The following is a 24,601-nucleotide window of genomic DNA, read 5'->3' on the forward strand; positions in this document are numbered from 1 at the left end:
ATTTAAATAAATTAAATTTAGCACACATATTTCTAGAGCTGTACATTTGTATTGTTTTAAACAATTTTGAACATATATCACTTTGGGTATGGTTTTTGGTAGTACTAGTAACAGTAATCAGTTATTTTTATTTCATTAATTTGTTTTATTTTTAGTTTGTTATTGTATTTTTTCTATTTTTAATTAAATTGCTTTGATAAAGTTTTTCTTTATTTGTGTCTAACTTATGAAAATGCAAGTGTATTCATATATTGAAATGGCAGATATGCATCTTATGTAGAGACCGGTAGAGGGCAATTAAACTGAAGCTTGCTGTCTGCAATGTACAACATTTATCTAAAAGCTGTTTACAAAGTAAAAGGGTTTTTGTAATTTGCAAGAAAGATTAAAAGAAACTGGAAACTTTTCTCCCTAGAGTTCATGACTGAGGAAGACTACAAAAGCACAAGAACACTAGAGTTGGGAAAATGGGTAACGGAATATACTGAGGAAAATTCAGAGAACAGTACAAAAAAGGTTGCATTATATGAATATCCATATAAGGAGAAAAGAGTACAAGTGATTAATGAAAATGGCCATTTATAGATGAGCATTTTAGGTTAGATAATTTTACAAAAACTGACAACTAATCTGTAGTTACTTATTAAAATAATTTTCACTGATGAAGGTGCTAATAGAATCACTAATTTTCATAATAACCATTGTTGAGAAAGAATCAAATAGATTTCTACTTTTAGAACATTTAGAATTATAGTTTACAGTACACCAGTGGTTAGTGATGAAGTTCATAAGCAGAAAATTTAAGATTTTCAATATATCAAACCTACAACAGAGATTTCTGAAAGACTGAGACAATTTTTAAGTCCTCAACAATTACAATATTTTGTTACTGTTGGAGATCAGTTCCAGCATTCCTTCAAGAGAAACTGAAAGTAAAATTAGTATGAAATTTCATTTACTAAGTATTTGGCGTCATTGGTATTAATTTATACAGTAGTATGAAATTGTTTATTTAATATTTATGTTGTTTAAATTCTGTTCATTGTAATAAGGAGAATTTATTAAATCATACTGCTTTATTATAATGATAAATAATTTTCACTCAGTCATGCAAAATGGTGGAAAACTGTATTAACAATTCTTTTTTTAATAAAAAGAAGGTCACCATTTTGCAATGTAAATAATGTTTTCATTTATTTACAGTAAGTTTAATCAGTCATTATTTTGTGCAGAAAAGATTTAAGCTTATTTAAAATTAATCAGTTAATTAATTAATAAATAAAAATAAATTTAATTAAATAATCAGTTATTAGTGGTAATGATGAAATCTGGCTGAAAATTATGTTATCAATTTTCAATAACTCATTTGTTGACTGATTTTCAAAATAAGGTAACATTTTGTTCACAATAAGAACTTAACATTTTAGCTAATTATTTTGATAAAATAACGATTACCAAAATATAAAAAACAAACAATTTATATGGCTGCCATTTTAAAACTTGTGAATATGTTTAAACTGCAATTTTTATTAGGGTTTGAACATAACTCATTGAGCAGTGCATCAATTTAAAAAAAAACAAACATGCTTGACATTTAGATTCACTAGCTGCATGCTGCAACACTCTTACTATATTTTAACCCATTACTATTAATATGCGTGTTTTATTTTCATGCACTACAAGCTATGCGCTTCAAGCTTCATCCTTCCACTATGTTCTAAAACCTAGAGAGAGTAGATATGTGTACCAGAGATTGTAAATGACTGCTCAAAATATGATCTCAAGATGTAAATTTTTTTCATTAAAAACAGAATGGAAGAAAAGAAGAAAATGTCATTTTTTTTATGTTCTTAGTGTCATTTTATGTTCACTTTGATATATAGACTCACAGAATAGCCAGGTATACTTTTTTGTTAACTCTAAATATTTAAATTGGAAATAATCAATGATTAAAAAAAATCCTAGGACCAACTTTGATACGTGAATAAAATTTATAAAAATATTGTGCAAAAAATATAAATGTACATAAAGATATTAAATAAAAACAAAATACAGAACCAAAAATTTCAATAAAACATATAAAAGAACTACAAAACAATTATTAAAAAAAAATTAATAAATCTTATTAATGTTTACAAAGTTCTCTTTCTTTTTTTAACATAAGAGTTAATACTATTTCAAATAATAAATTTTATATTAGTCGTATTTATAATTGAAATGCTCCTAGAGCTAATAAAGTAATTTTACAAAAGTTTACACTTTACAATGACCAACACCTTTTCAATAGATTGTCAGTTTATATAAAAACTAGTATTAACAGTAATAAAAATAGGTAAATGGGAGTTAAGATCTTAGTTGTTCTTCAGGTTGAGGATGTGTAAATACTATTTAGGACTATAATATAATTAATTTATTATTCAACTGCACGATTTCAGGATCCTCGTTTATTTTATAGACTATTTCAGTGGCAAAAACCTTTCTTTGTCCTGTCCTCTGGTATATAACTTTTTATAATATCTATAAACTGTGGTGGGTATTCTTTTTAATTAACTAGTTTTTAACACTATTATAACATTTGTTTTATTTAATTTTATTATTTTCACTCTTGTTAAAGAAATATTACTGACTTTTTAAGTTATTCTGTATTTATCAGATTTATCTGTACTTTTTGTAGTTTGAAAATGTTTACTTGAAATATGAATTTAATTTTTACTATATTCCATTTTAGTGATAATGAAAGTAAATATTAATTTATTAACCCTAAATAAACAATAATAAACTGCTGTTACTAAACCCATCATCACAGATTTTGAAAACTGATTATTTTAGCATGTGCGACTGGTAGCGCCAAGGAAAGTTGTTTGACTTTGTCTTGACAATAGAACACATTAAAAAGCACTATGTAGATTTGACATAAGATGGATCACAATTGATAAAGGTACAAGCAGAATTAATAATTGATTAAGATCTCTAATAATCCAAACATGATAACAACAGTTTTAATGCAACTGTGTTCTCAATGGTTTCATTTTTTACCGGTATAAGATCTGTATAATCTGATAACCAATAATAATTCATTAATACTGCTCAGTTTTGTAAATAATGCTTAATGATAACAAAATTTTAATTTATGGAGCAGCAGGAGACATAAGTTCCTTTGATTGGCATCTCAGCCTTTTGGCAGACCTCCTAACAGGAACCAGAATCCTTGGACAGTTGCATAGCCAGATTCACTACTCCTTTAGTTTTAGTTTCAGTAAAGAGCTGGCTGCCCTTCAGGCTTTAACGTGGCAAATGTCATCACAGTTGGAGCCAGAGAGGCTGTTGATGGTTTCCATGACACTTATGTGAAAAAAAAGATGAATTATAATGAGACTTTTGGAGAAAGATAGTGTGAATAAATCATCATATAAGGGTAATCGTAAACTATCTTACCCGGAACTACATAAGTGATTTGTACATAACAAACTGTATTTGTTATTAAGTAAATTCTTTTTATCACTGAAACAAAATTTGTAAAATACTGAGGAGATTAAAAGCAGTAGGCAGAAATAAAACTTATTACTATATTTTTAATTCAGAATTTAACACAATTATAAATAATTTTCCTTCTTCTCTGGAAGTGTGGGAAAGAAACTAAATACTGAGCGAACACATTTTCTGAGTTACAAATGATTTGAATACTGTATAAGCTACAAATGATTTAAAATAAGAATTTGGAAAAATAATTTAACATGAATTATAATGAAATTAAAAAAAAAATCATTTAATTTTCATAACATAACCACTCTTTCAAATTGAATTATAAAACAAACATCATTGATAAAAAAAATCATAAAAAACAATACAAATTCACATAATATGTAAAATGAAATTTAGATGAGGAGTTATTCAACTTAACATGTTTTATAGTAAAACTATGTTGTATTTCAGCAGTTCAGTATGATAAACTTAATCTTGGATATGACAAACCCACCAGGTTGGTCTAGTGGTGAATACCTCACGCAAATCAGCTGATTTGGAGTTCGAGAGTTCCAGTGTTCAAATACTAGTAAAGTCAGTTATTTTTACACGGATTTGAATACTAGATTGTGGATACCGTTGTTCTTTGGTGGTTGGGTTTCAATTAACCACACATCTCAGGAATGGTTGAACTGAGACTTTATTTAAACTAATACATATCCTCTGAAGTATTATCTAAATGATAATTACTGAAGGCTAAGCAGGAAAAAGAAAAAGAATCTTGGATATAACAAAAAAAAAACCATTGAAAACAAATTTACTTGATTAATTAGTATCATATTGAACAAAAATTAAATACTTTTTGCTATTTGTCTTGTTTTGGCAACAGAATTTGGCAAGATGCTCTGTTGAATCATATAATATTCAGGTTTCATTTGCCTATATCTCCATACGCATTATATGACTCTAGGAAATATTTTTCTGATAGAAATCTAAAGTTAAATCTGAGAATACTACTAACCTATAAATAAATAATTTTTTATTCTGATTGGTACATAATACATTACACAGATCAGGTCATTATAAGATAAATTATACATTTTAAAACATAAATTGTAAGATAAAAATTAATGTGTTTAGAGGTTATATTAATTATTTAAAAATATACATATGAGATAATGTTAAGGTAAATATATAAAATATAAAAAAACTACAAAATAATTCACAATCCAAAAGGGGCTACTGAAACTTATTTAAATAAATTAGTGGGAAGACTTTTCAAATGGTTCGGTAATTTATTAAAAATGGCAACAGAATCATAATAAGGCTTTTTCTGCTAAGCAAAAAACTATACTGAATTATATTAAAGAAGTTCAGTTCAACTGATTATATTTTTTTTTAGCAAAGCTTGCATATTCATAAATATAAACATAAGGGTAAGTTAACATATTTAATTTTTTAAATACTGGTCTAATGATTGATATAACTCTTACCCTGTATAACTTTTTATTGATGAAACAACTCATGAACAAATCAGTTCATGAATTTTTATTTATTTCAAATGAGAAATTATGTCACAAATTCTTAGATCAGTAGTAACAATCATTAAATTAGAATTGTTACTAAGACAAAACAAATTTCATCTTAGTTACTTATAATCCAATAAATATTGAGTTACACTCTACTAAACTGCAGGAAACTGTAAATTCTATAAAACTACTGGAGTTCATTTAAAATTATTCAATAATTATATATATAAAAAATTGAATGTTTATTTGTTTGTCCCATATGCGTTCATATACCATTCATCCAATTGCGATGAAACTTTGGTAAGTTGTGCGCATGCCCGTGAAGGTTTCTGAATTAGCTTGGACCTGCTAGCTGGCGCTGGGGTTGAAATATTCCAAAAAAATGTATTTATGGTCTGATTTGGCTCATATTCAAATATGTATTAGTTATGTGAAAATAAATATTTTAGCAAAAAATGGAAAAGCGAAGGAAGTGAGGAGGGGAAGAAGACCTTTTATGTATGTATATATATATATTATATATATATATATATATACACTCAAATTTAGCAATAGCGAAGCACTGCTGGGTCAGCTAGTTTTAAAGAAAATGTTAAAATCAATTACTTATTAGACTGGTGAGTTTTTATAAACTCATTAGTCAATAATAAACTGATTATTAGTCACATCCCCTTCACAGTGGTAATCTTTACATAACAAACCACTTAACTAGACACAGGGGGAAAAACAATTTTTAAGTGTTCAATAGTATTTTTAAAAAAACTCACACATACATAAATACACACCAGCTGAATAGTATCAGGGTACAGGTGTGTGTAAGATATCAGTGATATATTACACAATTACAGATAAGAAATTGAAAAAAAACATCTTCTCTTGATAAAATAGAAGTCAGTAGGTAATTGCAACTCTTAAACAATGTGCTATCTATAAAAAATAAACAATAAATACGGTTTTACTAACCGTTGCTGCAAGTATAATATAGAGATAATACACTGTGTATAAACTCTTTTATTATATATTTATAAAAAAAAAACAAAAACAAAAATACTTAATTGGATTACTTAGTTTTAAGCTGATAATTCCATTTACCCATTAAAAGCAATGATTAAAAAAATTAATACATACCTAAAACTATTTGCAATATTTTGATAACTATTATGAAATACTTATTAACAATCATCTTTACCCTAAAGTAGATCTATTTATAATCAAGACAAAGAACTCATATTCCCAACATTTTTCTTGCACATCATACATTGTGATGATAGCTTTTTGAACACATCATTAATTTCAGAAAAAAAATCTAAAAATTCCTTCAGTTAGGAAACAAAATAACTAGTAGGTCAAAGCTGTTATCTGTTTGTGGGCGCTTGAATAGATTCCAGTCTTCAAGAATGTTAAAACATTAAACATTGAGTTAAATGCAGTAGAAGTGTTTTGCAAAAACAAGTTATGTAGCCCAAACGAGGTTACTGCTGTTGAGTCAGGATTAATTTTATAGTGAAAGAAAAATCATCACTTGAAAATAAGCCACATTGTTTTTGTTTTGCGTTATGTAATGATATTCCTTTAGAAAAGAATTCAAAAAACAAAAGGATAAGAATATGTTAAAAGAAAACAAAAATAAGTATTTTTTAATGAATATTTACTTTATTATTTTAATACTCGTTCTTACAAGATTTAAAATGCATTACAACTTCATTCTAATGATGGTATAACAGTTGATAAAACCTTTTTTTCCAGTGTTTGTACTCTTTCGCGTAAGAATTTGATGTCATTTCGAAACCCTTCACCATCCAACAATCTTCTCCGCTTTTCGTCATCAAATTTTTGTTTAAAAAACTTTATCTGATTCATTAATTTTAAACATTTTTCCTGAAATGTTTAAAACTTAATTAATGATTTAGCAAACAAGGAATATATCCTTATAATTAAAAAAATACAACTATCTAAGGATAAATTTACTTATTATATAGAAGTGTTCCTACACAGAAATGTTTTAATTTTTTTTCAAGCTTGTTGAATTGAATAATTTTTTCAAGGAAGAGGGAAACTAAAATTGGGAAGAACAGATAACAGACAAAACAGATACAAGCAAGAGACTGGCTCAGTAGTAAAAAAAAAAATAAAATAAAAAATTATGGTATACAATGGTAAGAGCAAAAAAAAAAATGCATGAACATAAGAACAATAGTGTTTTATATTTGTTTGAGGCTATTTAAATTGTCAAAATCTACTACTACAGCTGGTGACAAAGAACTCTGATTTAGAACTAAAAATCAATGAAGTTGATATGGAGGTGTTTCATGAAGAAATGTAAAAAATTTCAAGATATATTCTACAGACCAAAATATAGAGAAAAAATTCTTATCTGTCAAGATTTTACTTGTTTTCAGTTGATTTTACTTCAATTTTATCATAATTAAATTTACTGAGAATTTAAAAAAATAAATTTATTCCAAATCTAAGATGTACTGTTTGACTCGCTTTTTTTTTGGTTTTAGAACAATTTTCTGGAAACTATTCTCGAGATACATTCAAGGTAACTAATTAAAAAAAAAAGTATTCAAGTCAAAGACAGGTAAAAACATCAATTTTGCCCATGATTTGTGTTCCAAGAACAATATTAGTCTCATTTTACCATTAAAGCAAATATCATGTATTTTTATTAGCTATAACTAAAATATAAAAGCATTTCAAGAATGTATGATTACTTAAAAATATTTTTTTATTTTTGTCAGTACATATTCTAGAAATTATTTCTTTTTCTATGAGTGAAACTTGCAGATGTATCTTTTAATCTCTAAAAATTTTTATTTCCAATAGTTATGACATCTAATTTTCTCCCAGAGCAAGGTAGACCCTACATATTATATTTTACTTTTATTAAAAATTATTATTTATTTTCTCTTCAGAGAATGTTAAAGCATTGTAAATAAATTAATAAACTTACACATGATAGCATGTTACTGGAAGCAGTGATACAGTATTGAGTTTATGATAGAAGCAATCATGGATATTATTTATATTCTACTTTTCATTTAAGATCTTATTTTTTATCAAATTTACTGTGTAATAAGGTTTAATATTATTTCAAAGGACGATTCATGAATTTCATGCTGGTTTTACATTTTTCTGTGTAGATTATTTTTCTGAACTCTGTTGGTGTTCACGCTTGTACATGTGTTACAATTAAATTATGAGATTTTTACCAGTTTAATAAGTGATGATAACTTATTGTATACTTCTTTTTCTGAATTACTATATAATTAATTTTTGTAATATCTATTATCCATAATTAGATAATAATGCATGTGATCTCTATTTGGATTATTTTTGTTGAATTCAAAAAATTAATGTTTCAACTATGAGTATTAAACTGCTAATACATACTGTATGTTTGTTTTTATAACATCCATATTTTACCTTTTGAGAATGGGTTACAAAAAAACAATTAGTAAAATAGGAAAGTTAAAATATTAATAAAAATTAAGTTATTTTGTAAAAGTGGGTGATAATCTAACAGTATGAATAAAATATTTATTTTAAATATAGTGAGATAAACCTTTTCTTTATTTATTTTTCTGACAGAAGAAAAAAATGTAAAATTTCATTCTGCTTCACAAAATATAAATTGTTATATTCTTACTTTACTTGCAGAAAAGGAGTTAAATGATTATATAAAAACAAACAAAACAGAACAAAATGAACATCAATAATCATTCAATTACAACAGTCAATTATAATAATTACAGTCATTAATTCTTTTTAAATTTCAACCTTGTAGCAAAAGATAATTAATTATTAATTGAAATTAATTTTTTTATCATTAATTTCGTTTATTTGCTACCTTCATTAACTACTTTCACAGATATCTGTTTCATTTGATCTTTTTTAACAGAAATATTCAATGACTGAAAAAATAAACATTGATGAATGTATATAGAATTATGTTTTTAATCACTAAAAGAACAAATATATTCTACTGGACCAAAGATCATTGTAAAAGTACTATTGAAGATAAATAAAAGACGTGACAAAGAAAATGATCTTTCATAACACAAATTTAGTAGTAAATAACTAAAAAAAAATTATAAATGTAGTATTTTTAATATATTTATAAAAATAATTACAATGTGCATTTTTAGAATGGTATACAGTTTTAAAATTGTGCATCATTCTTTCTTTCTTAAGAAACACAAGGTCATTCACATAGTGTTATTGGTGCTTTCTACGCTCATTCTACTAGCAAAACTAATGAAAAAAATTCATATAAAACAAGGGTCCAGAAACACTCTGTTAGTCAGTTATGGCTAGCAAAATATTTTGCCCTGATTCCTGGGCAATGAGTGAAATAAAACCATACTGGAATTCTAGGAACCCAAATTAAGTTAACTTGATGGTTCCTTAAGGTTTTTGACCTTACAAATTGAATAACATCTAATGCAAAATGGAAAAATACATTTTTTACATCAGTAATATAAAATGTTATTAAAGGACTAATAAATGCGTAAAATTCATTAACAAAACTTGTAGAGAATTTAATTTTGAGAAAATAGATGTAAAATAACCCAATAATAACCAAATAGAAGTTCAAAAAAAAAATTATTTTATTACTAACACTTACTGTATGAATATTTTTAAATGTTAACTAGAGGAAATGAAGTTAACAAAGAACTGTTAAAAAAGTAAAAAATGTAATTGATACGTTTAATAAAGTTTACATTAAATCATTAAATTTTCAAAAATCTGTCCTTCTACTTCAATACATTATGCTGCTTTTGGATTGCTAGCTTGCTCCCTACAATTCAGCATGACTTTCCTTAATTTGTGCAACAGCATATATATATTACTAGCAACAAACTGTAGAACCTTTCTCTTGTACGCAATACTTTTCATCCAATCCCACATGCAAAAATCAAATGGTGTTAGATCAGATGATTTGGGGCCAGGAAACTAACCTGTAACAGCCAATCCATTGCTCTGAAGATTGTTCATTTAAGTATGCTGATACCAGCACTTGAAAAGTGGGGCGCACCTTGTGCTGAAAATATAAGCAGTACCTTGCAGCGACAATTGTTCTTTAATGAATTTCAAGTAAATGTCAGAATTTAGATGTCCTGGGAGAATGAATGGTCTAATTAGCTGACCGTAAACTAGACCACACTACACAGGGGTGTTAAATCAGTGTTGGAAATTACTTCTATTGTTGTGTGTAAATTGACTTCTGCCAAAGTGTGTTTGTTGCAAAGGATATAGATGTCATCCTGAATAAACTGAGCCTCGTCAGTAAATAAAATGAATCAAATTTGTATTTGGTTCATATTCAACCAAATAAAATATTGCAAATGAAGATGAGGATCTCCTGGTTGAAGATTTTGTATTTGTTGATTACGGTAAGGATACAAATGTTATGAAATATCCTTCATATCATAGACTGGGAAACTCCAAACCGCCAGGATAGGCATTGTGTACTAACATCCGGATTGTGTGTTGAGTAGCCTGCTAATAGTTTCATCAATATTATCACAATGGGCAGAAAGGTTCCAGTGAGTACTAATACTGAGAAATGAACCTGTTTCTTGTAGCGTATGGAATGTTCCACTAACTGTTTTAGGATTTGGAACTTTGTGGTTAGAAAAACATCTTTGATATTCTGCAGCAGCAGTTGCATTTCCACCACACACCCGAAAGATAAATACCATATCAGCGTATCCCTCAGTTGTAAATAACAAAGGCACTGCTGCGAATGACACCAATTAAAACAAACCCACTTACTTACTTAATAAACTACTTAATTAAACTATACTTTATTGGCAATGATTCACAGCAGTAATGCAGAACATGCAATACACTGATGACACAACATAAAATGACAGATATGGTTCTGGAATCTCGTTTATTCAATTTGTCAGGCTAAAAACCATAAGTAATCATCAAGTCTACCCCTTAACTAGAATTTCAGTATGGTTTTATTTGACTCTTAGCCCAGGAACCAGGAGAAAATCTTTCATTAGCCTTAAGTCGCTAACAAGAGCATTTCTGGACCCATGTTTATATGAAAGTCTTTAATTTTATTGGTAGAAAAAAATAATACTTTTAACTTTCAGGAGGTACACATTTCAAAACATCTGATTAATTCCACAGATGACTATTAATGTAATTACTTCTCATGATAAAAATAATGCAGTAAGTTGTTAATTGAAACACATTCTTACCGAGTCTAATAATATTAAATCTTTTATAATTAAAGCATGCCAAGGTATTCTTTGCCAAAATTTAAATTTGTTTTTAATCTATCTTTAACTTAGACAATCATGTGACACTACTATTCAACTCAATCATTAATTGATATGCTGACTAAGATTTATGACAAAATTCTACAAAAGAAATTATGGCAACATGTCAAAATTACATCCGTGTTGCAAAGCATGGTTTTGTTCCTAGTTGGTCAATTGTCATAACTTTAAACAATTTATGAAGTTGCTCTATTTGTGTTGATGAGAATGGCTATGAGGATTAGTTTGCACTAATTTCTGAAGAAGCCTTTTCCAGGGTTCATCATGACACAATCATTAGAAAAATCATCAACTGTCTTGCCAAAAATTTGGTCCACATATTGAGATCTTACTTAATAATCAATCCATTACAGGTTTTGGTAACCATTCTTCAAATTACTGTAGTACTTGTATTATGTGGTCAAATCTTGGCTCTGCTATTCTTAATGCTAATAATAATTTTAATAGTTTGTCACTCTTGTTTTTGGTATTCACAATGTTTAATGTTTGCAAATGTTGATCAGTTATAAATAGATTTCTATAACTTGTATGAACAAAGATAAAATGATAAAGTTCATTTATCTACAAAGATAAATGAACTATTTCTGATTTTCCTTTTGTGAATGAAATATGTGATTCGGACCTTAGTTTTGATAGGACTTGAGCAAATAGTTATTATTCTTCAATTAGTATAATAATTATATGTAATTAATGCAAATGCCTTACAAGTTAAATAGGGCTCTAAACAACTTTAATGCAATAAAAACAAAGAACATAAACATGACAATCAATCAAAGTACAATCCATAAAGAATTATTAAAAGTAGGATAGGACCCTAAAATACGCCAGTTCAACCTAGATAAATTAATGTGAACATAATTTTACAATAAATCCTGGGGATTGTTCAGAAAGTTCTCAGTCTGGCAAAGAAAATATGTGATTTTTCAGAAATTTTTAATTTTTTAATTTTTTAATTTTCAATGACGCCTTGCTATTCGATAAATTTAGACTAACATCTTTTCAACTTTTTTATATTCTCAGTATAATCTGATTTGTCCAACTTCCCAAAATATGTAACTGTTTCAACTATGACTCAATATTTTAATTAAATATTTGTCCATCGAGCCATTCTTCAGGTTTGGGAAGAAGTAATTGCTGGAAGCCAAATCCAGCAAATGTTGAAGCAGTTTGAAGCATAGTTCATAAAGTTTTGCAGTAACCACCCAACATGCGTATGCAGGTACAATCTTGTGGTGAAAGAATACATTTTTTTGGCCAGATAGAGATGTTTAGCCTGATTAGTTCTCTTCAGTCAGTCCAGTAGAAAGATGTAATAATTCCTGGTGATCGTTCGGTAGTCTTACTTTCTTTTTCTATTTAGCCTCCAGAACCACCATAAGGTATTACTTCAGAGGATAATATGTATGAATGTAAATGAAGTGTAGTCTTGTACAATGTCAAGTCGACCATTACTGAGATGTGTGGTTAATTGAAACCCAACCACCAAAGTATCCATGATCTAGTACACTTTTTCTCAACTAGTAGTCCGCAGAAAAATTTTAGTGTCTGTGAATTTCTTTATATTTATTACATAGTTTTACAACCTTCACATGCATTATTACTTATTTTTTTTAATGGCAATAATAATGCATACAACTGAGAAAACCAAGCACTTGCTTACCATACAACTGCAAGTTTATGTTTGTCTGTCAGTTGTGTGAAATTGGTGTTTTGTTATACTGTTTACTGAGTTTTAAACAGCTAAATTTCTTCTGTGGTAGATAGAATTATGATAATTTTAAATTTGTTTGTTAGACATAAAAAATAAGTAAATGTGTACTTTTTATTTAATAACTGGATTAATTTTTTATGTAATTCAGATGCTTAAAAATGAGTAATGGAAAGAAAAAAATAAAATTTTTATGAACATTTTTCAAAAACCGACCACTAGTAGCAGTAGTGCTTCGAATATTAGTTATTCTGGAAAAGACTCACCTTCACCAAAACGATAGTTTTGTTCTTTGTTATAACCCGGATTACTTAAAATACAGTTTTATTCCATCGTCAGAATTGGAAGAAGATTTTCTGAGACCTCAATGCATCATATGTGGAGAAATTTTATCAAATGAATGTATGAAGCCTGCAAAATCATTATGTCATTTGCAAACAAAATATTTGAATCTACAAAATAAGCAACTTGAATTTTTTTAAGGTAAAAGTGTTGAATTTAAAAATCAAAAGTTATCTTTGAAGAAGATTCTTCTTGTTGACAAATCTTTTGTAAAAGTATCATATTTAATTGCTTTACAAATTTCTAAGTGCAAAAGGACTTATTCTATCGCTGAAGACTTAATAAAACTGTGCTTAATAGATGTGTGTTCTGAAATCCTAGGTTCGACTACTGCAGAAAAAATGAAAACCTTACTGGTTTCTAACGATACTATTCAGCGAAGAATCAGTGAATTAGCAACTGATGTTTAATACCAATTAATCCAAAAAGGTAGAAAATCATTGTTTGCTATTCAATTCGACAAATCTACTGATTTTACCAATAGAACAATACTGTTCTGTTATGCTTGTTATATTGATAACGAAATTAATGACATAAAAGAATTTTTTTGCTGTCTTGAGCTTTTTAATCATACAACTAGTTCAGAAATATTTATATTGATAATACAATTGTATTATATTAATTATATACAATATATAATTATATAATATATATAATATATATTATATTATATTATATATTATTATATTATATTATATATATTATATTATATATATATATTATATATATTATATTATATTATATTATTATATTATATTATATAATATATATATAATTATATATAATTATATAATAATTATATACAATTGTATTATATTATATTATAATTAGTATTATATATTGAAAGCAACTCCTCACTTAATTAGAAAAATTTTATTGGGTTATGCATTTATGGGGCTGTAAATATGACTGGAAAACATTCAAGAGTTGCAAAAAAATTAAAGAGGTAGCCGCCGAAAAAATTATTTTTAGTCATTGTGTTATACATTGAAATCATTTAGCCGCTAAAAAGTTGTCTCCTGATTTGAAGACTGTTTTTATTCAATTGATAAAAATAATAAACTATATCAAAAGCAATGCACTGAAAATTTCAGATTATTTTTAAAATTACACACTGAAATGGGATCTGAAAATGTACATTTATTAATTCATGCTGAAGTAAGATGGTAGTCAAGGGAAAGAATATTAACAAGACTTAATGAATTAAGAAAAGTAGATACATTTCTTGAAACAAAACTTCAGAACTAAGAAATGTTTTCCTCGATCACAATTGGATTGCAAAACTGGTTTACTTACTGGATATCTTTTCATTAATAAACAACTTAAAATTTAAAATTGCAAGGAAATAATGCTACCACTTTTGACTTGTGAAATAAAATAGAGGCGTACAAAAAAAGTTACAATTGTTGTGCAAACACGTAAAGGAAAACAACTATGATAAGTTTCATTCATTTTCAGAATATATTAATGAATCCGATATAAATATTAACAATTTAAAAATTATTGTTGTTGAACATGTAACAGCATTCAGTTCTGTATTTGATCAATGCTATTCAGAAGAGGAAGATACACAGGAGAAAATATGTGGGTTTTAAATCTGTTTGTTGAACAACAAGAAAACAGTGTTACTGATTTGGAACAAGAAAATTAATAAAATTAAGTTATGATGCTATACTACAGATGTCATTTAAGTCGCTAAGTTAAACTCAATTTTGGGCTAAATTCATAGTGAATATCCAGAATTGCATAAAAAGATGTGGGAGTATTGCTGCCATTTCCAGCAACTTATTGCTGGAATTATGTGAATCAACACTTTCAGCAATGACCAGCATCAAAACAAAACAGAGAAATCATATGAATATAAATTGAAGTTTGTGTATGGCAGTCACTAACACAGTTTCAAGAATTGACAAACTAATAAATGAAAGAATACACAATAATCACATTAGGTTTGTAATATAATATTTTTACTTATTAAAAAAAGTATTTCAAAGTTGTATGTTTTTATTACATGGTTTTATTCAAATTGTCTTCTATTTATTTTCTTATTTATCTTGGTCAAATATGGCAACTAACAAACAAATTTTCCTAAAATTTTACTCAAAATACAGTCATCAATGACAATGCATGAATCTAGGAGAAAATTAGATCTAGGGTTCTCCAGAAACTATTGCTTAGGATAACTTTTGAAAAATTTTCTCTCCTCTTCCTTAGCATTCTATGCACGAGCTTTACTAAAAAATATACTGTCATTTTATAGTACTTTCTGAAATTTTTAGGTAATTATTCCATGAATTACTAAAAAAAAACCTCCACGTTCTTCAATTTGGTATGCAACTTTTTGTGTGGTCTTGCAACACAAGCTTAATATTTTTATTGGTCTGCAGTATCAGTTGCATTGAGAAACACAAATTTACTGTTAAAATCTGAATAAAAGTAACTGCCTTTACTAGGTTTTGTAATAATTGCAATAACTACTGAATTTATTAAAGAAATACTCAAAAACTTACGGTGTTAATTAGTCAAGGTTAGCGAGCAAAGCGAGAGTAGGTTAAGTTCTGTTAAATTATATTTATAAAATAAATAAATATAAATAACCATCTATTAAAATTAATAAAGAGATTGTTCATTTTCCACCGAAATCCAATTGACTACTTTGTTTTTAAATAAAGCTGTAGCTGTGGTGGCATTAAAACGCAAGTACCAATTTTTTTATTTTGATCAGGTTTACATACTAAAATATAAAAATTAATGTGAAATAATACTACTTCTCCATTTTATCTATAAAATGGGGAAATTTAAAATTATATTTATAGATATAAAAATTATATTTTTAATATATACCTTCCTTAATTCAATTTAAATTTAAAGAAAATTTAAATAAGATTAAGCAGAACATCAAAATTCAACAAATTTCAAGCTATGTGACCTAACTGTAGAATGCATCTCTTGTGTAACTAGAGATTTAAAAATGCTCATAAACCAATAAACAATATATAATTTTATTTAGAGTTAATAATTAAAAACCAATCTGATATTTATTTTAACAAAAGTAATAATACTACTATAAAACTCAATATAAATTAAACAAACAGCAGAAAAAACAAGGTATTTGTTGAGAACCCATAAAATGCATAGAGAAAGTTAAATTTGAAGAAATAATGAAGCTTAATCAAAATAATAATCATTAAATTTTAAAAAGAAACTTTTGTAAGTATTCAATACTATAACAGCATCAGTATTTATTTATTTTTATTTTATTTATTTACAATTTAAAACTTACATGGTCATCCGTCAGACCTAAGTCTGTCGACAGATATACTAAAGAGTATTATTACATTATTACATACAATTAGTACTAGTAATACTAACACCAAACTAAAAGTAATCATCAACTATCTGTTGACAGTATTAAGAATAAGTATTAAAAACGATAATTGAACAATAATAAACAGAGTATGTTGACAATTTGATAATTAAAAAATTGTTTTACTGAATGAAATTAGATATCTATGAAAATAGTATAGTTGAACATAATTAAATTTTTTTACTTTCCATGGTCCAAAACTAACTTCATATAGATCTACATATTACACATAGATAAGTTAGAATTATATGGATCTAGTAACAAATTACAATAAAAATTTACACACTCGTATACCTTGGTAGAAAGTTATTAATAATTTACCCTTATACACACTCCAATCTTCTTTCCTGTCAATTAAATTAAATTGAAGAAACGGAATATTAGTTTTACAGTTATTAATTATTATCACTGACAAGTAATATGTATGTTATTTATTTCATCATATACTATATTGGTCTTTATTTTCATTTGCATTTTTTTTTTTAAGAGGATATACCTGTAGTTTATTATACACTAGATTGTAGGCCAGTACCATATAACAAAATGGTGAATGGCAATATTATCAAGGAGCTGATGATGTCAAAATATACCTTTGTTCAGCTTGTTCTTGAACATTCTGCGTAGAAGTCAAGCCCTAATTCTTCATCACTCCAACATGTACAAATGATACGCTGATACAGTGTATACAGCAGCCTAGCTGTAATAAATGTGAGTTTTCTATTATTTAGGTGACACAACATAATGTTTACAGATGACTTGACAAAATATACAAATCACTCCTGAAAATGAAGACGAAATGATTTCCGGTGACACGAAAAGGATTTCTTATTAATTGATCACATTTTTGTACATCATTAATTGTACTGAATTACGGTTATTCAATCCAAGTTACAATTTTGCTCTATTCATTATCTTTATAGGCTATATAACAGAATAAAATACTGTCAAAAACTTTAATAACAACTGCTTCTATGTTCAGTATTTACAGCTATAAAAAGACTGAGAAAGATAGAAAAGACTGAGAAAATTAAAACTCTTTCTGCCAAGAAACTTTGCATTATAATACTGCCTTCACTTAGTGTGGGGAACAGTGGTACATACCACTGTACTGGTGTTCATAATTATATAACAAATATCTATAGCAGAGTTTGAAATGAAAACATAATTTAAATTTGATCAAGAAATAATAGAAATGAGAGAGCAATAAAAATGTAATATTTTTATGTGTTTTATTCACTTACTCTGTTACGAAATTTGTTAATTTCCATTTCTTCTTTTATTTTTTCAACTTCAACTTCTAAAGATGCATTCTGATCCTGATACTTCGATATAATTCCATCTTTTTCAATCAGTTGTCTCTGAAACAAAATAAAGTTACCTTAAAAGAATAAATCACAACATGAAAGTCTCTCTATACATTAATTTTTAACAAAATTATATTTAACTGGCAGGCCTATTACAAACAGAGTGTTATACATATTTCCATATCTGCAACTGATATTGATATCAAAAGATACAAATTATTAAAAAGGTTTTATTACCATGTACGTAAAAATTGATTAAAAATAAGAAAAAATATATTTAAAGTAATCAGCATGAAAAGATGAACTTCAATATTTATGTTTTAGATGTATAACTTCTAACAGTGGATATTAGTATTTTCTTATCATGGACCTTCATATTGAAGTAGAATAATGCCCTGCCAATAGTGGTTTATATATAAACAATGCCATTTGCTTCTTAACAAGGAAGTATTCAACTTTTTGGATAAAAAGTTTCCATCATTAAATGTATAACAAAAGAATTCTTCATTTATTTGCTAGTAATTTAACAAATTGTAAATACATTTTTTATGTTTCTATTTAGAAGTGTTTTTAATATTTTATCAATAAATAAATAAAGCAATTAAATAACTTTAAATAAATGCAAAATACAAACATACATAAAGTAGAATTATAATTTCACCTGATATCATACTTGCTGACATTTATTTTTAATAATTAAAATCAAAGAAATATTTTTTGAAAAAGCCATCCTATTTCTACCCCCATGGTCCAATTTTGCCCATTAACGAACTCAACTGAGATTTTGGGTCGTTATATTATCCACAAGAAAGTGAAATATATATATATATTATACAAATGTATTATTAACTTTTGAACTGATGGTGGTTTTGGGTCTGAGGAATGTGAAATGCGAAGATATGTCAAAATTTTCTGGAAATATTTATAATGCAATAAGCAATGGAAAATTGTCTTATGAAATCTACCTAAAACAGTTATACTTTACATAATGAACCCATAAATATTTTAAAGTTCAACATTTCATTTTAGTATTGAGTTTATTAAAATTATGCACTTTCAAAAATTAATATAAATACTTAAAAACTAAAACAAATAATATAAAACAATTCAGAAATATAAATTAATTATATAATAAAAAAAAATACAACCTCACAAATTTACCTTTAAACAAGTTAACTGACATTTTAGAAAACGAGAGTTACGTGGTGATGAATGAAATGCTTCATGAGATGCTTCCAAACTTTTAAGCAGGCATGACTTTTCATCTAACCAAGCACTTTCTTTAATCCTATGACGTTTCTCCATCTTTATCAAACGATGAGAATCATCATATACATTTGATTGAATAGATTTTAACCTGAAAACAAAAACCCAAACCATAACTTCTTTTTATCAAGAAATAACAAAAGAATTAAATAAAAGCAACCCTTTTAATACTTCATGCTTAAATCAAGCTATCCCTGCATACTGAAGTTTTTTACAAATGTGCAACGAAATGAAGATTTCTTTACATATTTCCCAAATTTTTATTCAAAATTAAAAAAAAAATACTGTAGATTAGAAAGGTTTTGATAATGTTATATAAGAAATATTAAAATGATTGGTTAACTTTTTGTTGTTGAAAAATGTTGATATCAGAACTAAAAGATTTCTTTTGTACCCTCCTTAATTTTGTGTTATTTTTTTCTCAAGAAATATCAAAAACAGAATTAAAACATTTTAAAATAGATAAAATATTTTAATAATAGATAAAACAGATTTCACTGAATAATTTAGGATGCTTTTTGGAAATTTTTGCAACTTTTTTTAAGAATTACACACTTTTAAAATCTTAGGAAAGAACTGAGACTGCACACCATCTGTTGGATCATTTTTCTACTGAAAAAAAGGTATAAAAATTTCTATAAATAATTAATTATATTGATAAAATGTAGCATAAAGTATATTGAAAAAGCTATTCTTAAATACTTTTTACAAAGAGAAAATTATGAACCATACATATAATGATGGAACTTATAGATGCAAACGTGTTAGTATTTTTCTCAAAATTTTATATATTACTTTTTAGTTTTTAATTTTTTTCTATTTGGAATGTGCACATTATAATCTGTACAACTTGTCAACAATAAGCAACCATCATGACTCAATGAGATGAGGATGATATGTATGACATCTAAATCAGGTGAAGTCTTCAGACTTAGGCTGACCATTCCTGAGATGTGTGGTTGATTGAACCCCAACTTCCAAAGTTCACCACTATCCACTCTTTAGTATTCAAAACCACATATAAGTAGCTTATCTTTATTAGAATATGAACCTCAGAACCTTTAACTTAAAAAATCAACTGATTTGCAACAAAGATTTTACCCTAGACCAAGGTGATCTGAAGTAGAGTAGTAGTAATAGTGCAGGTAGTATATATTTTTTAAATTTATCTTTGTTATACTTATTTAGCAGTGTAGACATGCACTTTAAAATCACACAAAGGGACACAATTTATATATAAGTGGCTATGGTGGAAGTGTCACATACAATTCTCCCTTAATGAAAAGATAAACAGTTATTAACAGTTGGTGATGCGATAAAAAAACAAAATCCTTAATACAACCTTCTGCCAATGAATCAAAGATCAGGGGCATTCAGAAAAAGAAGAATATAAAGGCTATATTGTATATGAAATGTAAATACAAATCTTATTTATTTCATTATAAGATCTAGTACAAAGTATGAGTGTTAGGAAAAAGACACGTCACTTTCAATATTTCACACTTAAGAACTAAATGAATCTGGACAAAACATCTAAAAAGGAACATTTTTATTAGGAACTGAAGTGATCACAAGGATGGTAAAAATGTTCAGTTTATTGAAACTCTTCTTCTAAAAAATAAATAGCTTCTGTAATAAAAATTGAAAGTTTGTGATATTCAAACCATTCTTTTACAAAACTTCTTCCATCTTCAGCATACTGAAACTCTTTAATGTGCAAAATGTGGCTGTATGTTTGTCCTTTAAATCACACTTTTAAAAACAAGTACAAAACTTTAGAAATTTTTTACCTTGCATTCCAGGATTTCTTGTCTTCTTTAGTTAACAAAAACCAAAATAGTTGCAATTTTAGATCCATTCTTTTTCAATGGTGTGGTTAAGTAAAAAACCTGGCAGTATCTAAATTTGAGGTCTGTTGTCTACCCAGGTATCTCAGGGAGTTCTCTAGTCCCTTCATTAACATTGAAAAAATGCAATATTTGGACAACTGCTTTCAAAATTTATTTTAACTTACACGTTATGTGTATTCAGGTTAATCTTAACCATGGTTGAAATATATCTTTTAACATAAACATATATAAGTAACACACCCTCCCACAACTAAATTCATTCAGAACGAATTTAAACAAACAAAAGTAAAATTAAAATGGTACAAATTATTTTAATATATAATAATTATATAATATAATTATTTTAATATAATATTAATTTAATATAAAATTTATGGCAATGCCTATAAAAACATTAAAAAATGTTTAAATTGGGTTCTTTCCTCTTGTTTAATGAAATAATTTCTATGTTTTTTTACAGGATGTAAAATATTTTTTTAACTGTGACCTTCAGATCCTGAAGGATCCTATGATCCTTCAGATCTTGAATGTACTAAAGTGAATGAAAACTGTACTTCAGGTTTTATGAATAGTTGCTGGTAATAATGGTCACCACCTAGGGGAATCTGAGAACTGCTGCTGCTTTTAATATTTTACACTTTCAATGGGGCATTTTATCAGTATTAAAATGTGCAAATTTTTATATTATTTATATTTTTTAATGTTTCATCATCTTTGTACTGTTAATCTATGTTACATACAAAAAATTTTCAGCTACTCTGCTGTACTCTCTTTTTTTGCTAGGAGCTATTTTCTATACAAATGATAGGAGAAAACCTGAAATAGCAATAACAACGTTTAAATATGAAATTTAATGCTTACATATTGTTCAAATTATTAATTTGTTGCTGAAGTCTTTCCTGTTCTGAATTCCATTCTTTTTCTCTAAGATCTCTGTCAGATAACAATGATTGTATCTCATCCCGATACAATTCACTTTGTTCTTCCCATTCAGCCATCAAAGCTTGAATTTTTAGATTTTCAATTTCAACTTGACCATCAGCAATATCTAATGATAAAACAATGATCATCTTAAGAAACTTATAATGTACAATTTTTACAATAATTATAATAAACCATATATCAATCATTAAAAAATATGAACTCATAAAATATAGAGAAAATCAAACTTATAAAAGTAACCTCTCCTCTAACCCCACAGTACTTCATGCAAATTTTCCATTGTTCAAAACATGCTGGAAGCCTTCTTCAGTGAGCTCTTTCATGACATGTGCCGCTTTTTCTTTCGCAGCTTCAATGGTCTGAAATCTTGTTCCTTTTAATGCAGATTTAACCTTGGGACAGGTGAATGGTCTAACACTGGGATGTTATACTTGGCCAGAAACGTCTTGACAGACAATGCGGTGTGAGCCAGTGTATTGTCCTGATGAAGAACCCATGACTTGTTCTTCCACAATTCGGGATGTTTTTTGTTTATTTTTTCATGGAGTTGAGCAAGGACCTCAGGTTCTTGCTGATTAATAGTTTGACCTTCAGGAACTAATTTTTTCAACATTTTTATCAGTTTTTGACATGGAAGGGTGACCCGGGTGAACATCATCAATGTCTTCTTAGCCATCTTGGAAATGCTTAAACCACTCAAAAACTCGTACACATGATAAATGTTCATTGCCTTATACTTTTTTTAATAAAAGATAAGTTTTAGTAGCAGCAGTTTTCCAAGTTTCATATGAAATTTCATAAAATTCTTTATTTTATTGTATATTGTTTATTTTTTCGGCAAAACAAAAAACAGATGTTATTTAAAGAAAATGAAGGCCACGACCAGACTAATATGTCTACAGAAACTGGAGAGGCAACAATCGAAAGAGAAGGCTTCATGCTACACAGCTGTTAGTCATACAAATTTGGTGCATGCACAGTTCTTCTGTATCAGTATTAGTCTCGTTATTTAATAGCCACACCTTGTATGTCTGCCACAGAAGTCACGAGACTGTATCTGATATCAGAACAAAGAAACCATTTCATTATAACTGTCACTGATAAGGTGACATGTTGAATTAAGATGAAACCTGATTATGAGAACATTCTTCATCTAAGTGGAAAATTAACTAGTATGCTAGGGTTATTCGGAATCCATATTAATTATATCAAGTACAACCCATTTCCTGATGTTTATTTACTAATATGAAGTCAGTTTTATTTTGTAAAATTGTATCTGCTTATATTTGTAAAATTATGGATGATAAATTATCAGAATAACAAAAAATAATATGATGGTAGGTTGGTTGTGTAAAGATTACTGCTGAAGACAGTAAAAAAAATAAACAAGAATTGACTGAATTAAAATGTAATATTTAAAGTTCTGTCAAACACATTAACAGATTTAGAAACACAAATAGGTGCCAGTAACCTATTTTAATGACTTAAGTTATAATATTAAATCTGATTTTTTTATCATATTAATTTAAAATTGTTGTGAAGAATATCTTAGCTGTTGGTTGGAAATGTGGGAATCGTGTAGATGGACTGGAGACTACAAAAGAATAATGCCCCAAAGCAGTAATTGTACATTTTCTTGATAATATCAATTTAATTTTATTCTAAAAAGTGTAAATAAACTTATACAAATAAAAATTATCATTCATAAGGAATTTTCGTACAAAATGGATAAAAAGTCTATATCTGTTTCATCTACAAAAGGAAATCCCACAGCACCATGCAGGAGAGAAAATTACAGTGGCACACGACAGGATGGGGTAAGGGGAGTTTCATTTACATGTGATTATAATAATAATGGTTTGAAAGGGGTTAATCAGCATGGAATACAAAATTTTAACAAGCTATTTGAGGATGGTGTGGTGGAAGTACAGGAAAGTATCTGGCAGAAGAAAATTATTAGGCCTAAAGAAAAGAGTCAGCAAACATTTTTAAAACACTAGCAAAATATGATTTATGAAATTAGGATAAATTAAAGAATCTTTTTAATATAATTTTTATAGTTACTGCTAATATAACTTTATATTTGCATTTTTGCATAAAACAGTGTAAACAGTATAGTTCATTCTTAACAAATTCCTGAATATAATTTGTGTAAAAGTAATACTATAATAATTTCCATTATATGTTTTATAAGCCCTATTAAAGACACTATAAAAATTATTTATATTATTAAATAAAATGATAAAAATTTTTATTTATTTTGTTTTCAAATGAGCACAATAATGACAGTCACTGACAGCTACCAATCAGATAATCATTGACTAGTATATAATGACTGAAACTAGAATTTAAGTGTCTAGTATAGAGTACTTAATATGATTAATAATTTGTATTTACAGTAAACATTTTATATATTTATTTTGCCATTATACAGCTACATGAGCAGGTTAATTTTGTTTTTTCTAACTAAGCTCTAATTTATTATAATATGTTAAAGGATTGAGCATTGCCAATCAGGTTACCAGAATA

General features: G+C 27.2%; 1 protein-coding gene across 4 annotated transcripts in view; it reads right to left on the minus strand.

The window, feature by feature from the left end:
- Window positions 1-6,628: 6,628 nt before the first annotated feature.
- Window positions 6,629-24,601, minus strand: part of LOC142319425 (coiled-coil domain-containing protein 77-like) — a 49,783-nt gene continuing 31,810 nt past the window's right edge. For 3 of the 4 annotated variants that reach the window (XM_075356697.1, XM_075356696.1, XM_075356695.1), the window contains 4 exons: window positions 21,992-22,178; window positions 19,176-19,371; window positions 17,952-18,068; window positions 6,629-6,869 (listed from right to left, as the gene is read on the minus strand). In XM_075356697.1, the coding sequence (XP_075212812.1) occupies window positions 6,693-6,869; window positions 17,952-18,068; window positions 19,176-19,371; window positions 21,992-22,178 (677 nt within the window). In that variant the 3' untranslated portion in view covers window positions 6,629-6,692. Of the gene's footprint in view, window positions 6,870-13,272; window positions 13,413-17,951; window positions 18,069-19,175; window positions 19,372-21,991; window positions 22,179-24,601 lie in introns of those variants that run through there. The other variant, XM_075356698.1, reaches the window with a different exon arrangement.

Source organism: Lycorma delicatula, chromosome 2 (genome assembly GCF_047948215.1).
Source record: "Lycorma delicatula isolate Av1 chromosome 2, ASM4794821v1, whole genome shotgun sequence".
NCBI lineage: Eukaryota > Metazoa > Arthropoda > Insecta > Hemiptera > Fulgoridae > Lycorma > Lycorma delicatula.